At 46.6% G+C, this 5,573-nt stretch overlaps 1 protein-coding gene across 3 annotated transcripts; it reads right to left on the minus strand.

Moving 5' to 3' along the window:
- Positions 1-2,526: 2,526 nt before the first annotated feature.
- LOC115746525 (heat stress transcription factor B-2b) lies at positions 2,527-4,614 on the minus strand. Of its 3 annotated transcripts, none has more exons than XM_048276412.1 (3): positions 4,439-4,614; positions 3,811-4,101; positions 2,527-3,697 (listed from the first exon to the last, which is right to left on the minus strand). In XM_048276412.1, exons 2-3 carry the CDS (start codon positions 4,051-4,053, stop codon positions 2,918-2,920), a joined length of 1,023 nt encoding a protein of 340 aa, XP_048132369.1. In that variant the 5' UTR covers positions 4,054-4,101; positions 4,439-4,614; the 3' UTR covers positions 2,527-2,917. The 3 variants fall into 3 exon arrangements, with proteins under 3 accessions (XP_048132369.1, XP_048132370.1, XP_030538185.1); XM_048276413.1 differs by having other exon boundaries at positions 3,811-4,112; XM_030682325.2 differs by lacking the exon at positions 4,439-4,614 and having other exon boundaries at positions 3,811-4,364.
- Between the last annotated feature and the right edge of the window lie 959 nt (positions 4,615-5,573).

The raw sequence follows: 5,573 nt of genomic DNA on the forward strand, positions 1-5,573 counted from the left end.
ACGATGGCCAGGCTTACCGCAAATAAAACATGTCCTTTGAAATTTATGGGATTATTCCTTTTGCTTGCTTTTTCCTTGAAAAAACTTCTTTCTTTTTCCCAATCGCTTGGAATTAGAAGACTCAACAATGTTAGCCTTTGGTTCCATAGAAGAGTTTGCATTTCTCCTGTTGTCCTCTTCGATTATGAGGCGCAAAATGAGATCTTCAAGGCTCATCTCTTTCCGTTTGTGCTTCAAATAGTTTTGGAAGTCTAACCAACCAGGAGGTAGCTTCTCAATGATAGCGGCCACTTGGAATGATTCACCGAGTAGCATTCCCTCAGCAAAGATGTCATTCAGTCATGTCACGTGATAGATTTAGAATCCATCATCTTAAAGTCCAAGAATTTGGCAACCACGAATTTCTTGATGCCCGCGTCCTTAGTCTCATATTTCTTCTTTAAGGACTCTCATAACTGTTTAGTAGTTTCAATGTTACAATAAACATTATAAAGGGAATCTACCAAACAGTTAAGGATATAATTTCGGCATAGGAAGTCCCTGTGCTTTCAAGCTTGCAATGCCCCAAGCATCATGACATCTTGCTCATATGGATTAATTATCGGGCACACCTCCGATAAGTATTTGACCGGATTCAGCGTGGTCGGATAGAATAACATCTTCTTTTGCCACTGCTTAAAGCCCACACCAATAAATTTTTCCGATTTCTCATTCGGTATATGAGATGGTATCATCAAGTAAAGCAAAGTCTATTGATGTATACCTGAACCACCATAGGTGGTCGCAGCCCGAAGGCTCACAGCATTAGTTGCCACAACACCAGGCCTTGAGATTTGAACCCCCTCCACCAACCGCGATTGGATCGACCAAAGGAACATCCCCAGAAACATTTGGGACATTATTGGGTACTCGATTGTTATCCGCCATTGCGATTTTTCTGATAAAACCAAACAAACAGTAAGTATAAATGCTAATCGCCTTAAGATTGTTGGAAAATATTGCGCACACGTTAACGTATCGGGAGAAATACGTAATACTGTTTGTTGTGATCGGAAAAATAATAAGATGAAGATGGCGATAAAACTTCAATACCAATGACAAAGCCAATAATTTTATGTTAATCTTTACATATAAAGATTACAAAACAAATAAAATTACTGGACAAGTAAACTCGAAAAAATAAGAGAAGAGGTGAGGTACAGTTAACCGAATCTCCTTAAGGCAATTAGTTCACGCCAACGATGCTAAGCAGCTTCACGAACTATGTCTCCCAAGATACAACACCTCGAACTTGTTTGTGTCAGCACTATACGAACAGGACTTTGACAAACACTTCTTGAAACCAGCATACTTGGAGGATGACTACGAGAGACCGAAAGAGTGTGATACGAGTTGTGAGTTGTAATTCTGAACTGCGAAAATAGTCTATTTATAGGCAAGGAAAACATCCATTACGCGACATTAAACCACGTCGGTTACGCCGACATTAATCCACGTCGGTTATGTGACATTAATTCATGTCGGTTACAAAGACATAAGTGCACGACAGTTACGTTGACATTAAACCAGAAAAGTCATAACCGCAGAAAGACATAAATGCAATAATGCCTCATTAATGTTGAGCCATTAATACCTAAAATTACAACAGATGTAGCCCATCAACATATATGGTCATAGTTGAAACTGTACCCTTCGGAATGCTGCAACAAGCCATTTTTTCCTTTAAGATGCAAATCATATAATAATTATGACTTAATCAATGACGGTTATCTTTATTTATGCGCTCGTGATTTCCATAGTAGTAATCATGAGAAATTCTCATGATCATCGTTTGTGCATTTTTAGGCTCATCTACGTCTATAAACCATCCATACCAGTTAATGGATATGATATGATACGAAATATCCGACTTTATTATAACAACTCATCAAACAATTACCAAAATTATGAATTTCAAATCTTATCATATCCAATCTCATCCGGATAAAAAATTTAGACGAGCAAATACAACCTAACATTCTTATTCAATCGGTATATTATGGGGAAAAATACACTAGAAGTGTCATAACTTGTGTACGGCGTTCACTTGAGTGCCATAACTTTCAAAACGTTCACTTAAATGCCATAACTTTAAAAAATCGTTCACTTGAGTGTTACGTGGGAGCAAAATCATTTACTTGAGTGCTATAGTAACTTTTCCGGCGTGCCACGTCGCCTTTCCGGCGTGCTACGGTAACTTTTTCGACGTGCCACGTCGGTTTTTCCGACGGCCACGTCAACATGATACTCAAGTGAATAATTTTTAAAAGTTATGGCACTTAAGTAAACGTTTTAAAAGTTATGGCACTAAAGTGAATGCCGTACAAAAATTATGATACTTTTAATGTACTTTTCCCCGTAGATTATGTCATGCTACAAATGGTAACCCCATCTTACAATTCAGAATATTTTCTGTAAGTCAGATGCGTACGTCTTAACTTATGAAGCGAATCAAGTCAACAAGAATCAATATCAATATATACACCTAAAAAAAAAATAAGAGGCTCCCTTCACTAAAAAGCTTCATACATCCTTTTTTTCCCGAAAAGCGTTAATATTACACCCCTATTCTAATTAGGGACAAAATCGCTCGCTCGCACGTGTGCACACTGCTCCCCTCCGCTTTTTCTCTATTGCCTTAACATTCTCTCGCACGCGGATATGATTTTGACTTTTGTTGCATTTTCGCTGAGTTTCAGTTTCCAGTTTCGCTCTCGTGCACAAACGGGCCCCCTTCCGAGTTCCAGCGGAGCCCCACTCTCGGCGGGCGACGCGTGGCCATGCCCACACCCCCACGTGTCCCGCACGTGACTCGCTCTCCAAACGGTCACGGTCCCCCTCACACTCGATCCGACGGACATCACGTGGAGAGAATTTGTCATTTCCCGAGCTCGAGCCACGGCGGGTCTTCTCCATGACGATCTTTGCTCCCATCCAACGGCTCTGATTTCACCTCCGCCCCAGGCTCACGCTCATCGGGTGGCACTTGCGCCACCTGATCCGCCTCTCCCTTCTCTTCTTCTCCGCCGCTGCCGCTGCTGTTGTTGTTCTCTTCGACTCTCTGCCGTTTGCCCCCGATCGAGACCCCGAACAACCGCGGAGCAACCGTCGCGGCCTCCTCCTCCTCCTCGTCCTCCTCCACCGCCGGCGCCGGACCTGCGCCGTCCTCCGCCCGTCTCGCCGGCATAAGCTCCAGAGCCTGCCCCTCCGGGACGGTGGCGGAGGAGGAGTCGGAGTGGCGGGAGACGTAGTTCGCCATCAGCGACAGTATGTTGTTGCACAACCCTCTCAGCTGAGACAGCTCCTGGCTCATCTGCATGTTCTCCTTCTTCAGCCTCTCGTTCTCCTCCAAGAGCTCTGGCGCGGTTGTGCAGCTCGGGGAGCGGTGCACCACGGACGGCGAGGCGGCGGCGACTGCGGGGGTCGCCAGGGCCACCGGCGGAGAGCTCGACGAGATCACTTGCTCGTCGCCGGAGTTCGCCGGAGACACGGTCAGACCCGCGACCGGCATGGCGGCGACCGTCACAGTAGCGGTTCCGGCAGCAGCAGCCGCCGGGGAGATCTTCCTGCGTTGTATGTCGCGGAGGAGGGCCTTCTCGCCTTTCCGGAAGCAATCATTGGCGAACTCCCACCGATCCGGCACCACCTTTCTGAAGCCCTAGAAGCCAATCGATTTGTGATCATCAACACGAAGAAGACTTGGCCGAAATAGAATCAAAGACCAGGGAAATGGGAAAAATCGCGTTCTGGGAATCGCAATCGCGGACTTACGTAGGTGTTGAGCTGACGAACGAAGCTGGAGAAATTGTTGTGCTTGAAATACTTGGGGAGCAAATCCCTGGCGAATTCCGCTGGGCGCCACACGATGAACGTCGTCCCGTCCTCGTTCCACGAGATCAAGTCGTCCACCACCGGATCGTCCACGAGCTGGTAAGTCTTGGTGAGGAAGGGCGTCGGAAGCGACCTCTGCGAGTCGCCGGCTGCCGGCGAATCCCCGGTCTGCTCCCCCGGCATCAGTCCCCACGGGGCGCCGCCTCTCCCAGATCCGAAGCCTAGACACACACCTGGAGAGACACCGGACCAGACAAAGGCTCCAATCGAGTCAGCTCGCGGACGGTCCTGTATCGTACGCTGAACCATAAAACAAACACACACGAAGCTTCCTCCATTGCAGCAGAACCGAAGCTTCCCCTCACCAATTTAATTACGGAAAAAAAAAAAAAAAACCGACAAAGAAAAAACTAAAAATGAAAAGGAGAAAGAAACTATTTCTCCATCTACTGGCGTTTCGTCGGATGAGAATTTTCCCGGTTTCTGATTCCCAGCTAAGCAGGCAATGAGAAACGATGCACCAAAGCATAACGAATAAAAAAAAAGGTAAGAAGAAGGAGAGGTGTACCAGGGAAGCAGCGAGTCTTGGAGCTCCGATAAAATTTTATCACGGGCAGGGAAAATCACGGTCGGAGGAAGTTGATGGCACGGGAAACCACCATCAAATCGAGCACCCCCACACCACGGCGCCGGTCGGAGAAAATCTCGCCGGAACGAACACGCACACGGAGAGGCGAGGAGGGTGGGGAGGGAGGGAGGGAGTTAGGTTTTCATTTGTTGTTTCTAGAAGTTTCGTGCGGAAGTGGGGGGTAGAAAATGATGATGGAGAGAGAGAGAGAAAGAGAGAGGGTTCGAGAAGGAAAGGGAAGGAAAAGAAAGGGAGGGATAATTAGAAAAATAAGAAAGAGGATTTCTGGGAAAAGTGGGCAAACAAAAAGGGGTGGGGCCCGCAAAGGAGGTGGGGACAAAATGGGAAAGAGAGAGAGGAAGGAAGGTGCGAGAGTTGTGGGGGGGCGTGCGTGTGTAGCTTCTTCTTCCACTCTCCTTTCCAGAAGTTTCTTTCTTTCTCTGTCTCTCTCTCTCCAATTATTATTCCGCTTTTCCTTTTGAATTTCTTCTTCACGGGAAAAGGGGATAAATCTCAATTTTTCAAAAAAAAAAAAAATTTCCGGGGAAGTTTATTTTCTTCAATTTTTTTTTTTTATTTTTCCCCCTTTTTTTTTTTCAAATCTTTTATTTCCTTTATAAAAGGTGAGTTTTGGGGTTGGGGGGTTGGGAGCTGGAGCCTCTATGTGTGTGTGGGCGGGCGACACGTGTCGGGTGAGCAATGGAAAGCAGAGTCCAACTCCCAACGGATAAGGATTTCTGGGTGGATCCGCGAGTTCGCGAAAACTCCTTTTGCCATCTCATCGGATGAGGAGAGAGAAAGAGAGAGAGACACGACGCCCTTTTTAAGGTAAGATCGCGCCCTTAGCCTCTTTCGTAAATTTGGGGTCGGACACGTTCGGTTCGTTTCCAAAGGCCTTTCCACCGAAGATTTGCTCCCGCGAATCGTGTTTTTTTGTTTTTTCTCCTCGCGATCCGAAGATGCCAGCCCCAGTAGCCCAATTATCTGGAGACCCGCCCCCGAAGACGGTTCGAAAACTCAATGGACCGGTGGACCGGCCAAGTCCGTTCTTTCGACACATGCGAGCGACCCTGGA

The sequence above is a fragment of the Rhodamnia argentea genome, chromosome 3 (assembly GCF_020921035.1).
Source record: "Rhodamnia argentea isolate NSW1041297 chromosome 3, ASM2092103v1, whole genome shotgun sequence".
Taxonomy (NCBI): domain Eukaryota; kingdom Viridiplantae; phylum Streptophyta; class Magnoliopsida; order Myrtales; family Myrtaceae; genus Rhodamnia; species Rhodamnia argentea.

Excerpts from the sequence above, each read along its gene's own strand:
- LOC115746525 (XM_030682325.2), bottom strand. The coding sequence starts at position 4,179 with ATGGTTCAGCGTACGATACAGGACCGTCCGCGAGCTGACTCGATTGGA. Across the intron at positions 3,698-3,810 it reads TTCGTCAGCTCAACACCTAC|GGCTTCAGAAAGGTGGTGCC; the intron begins GTAAGTCCGCGA and ends ATTGGCTTCTAG.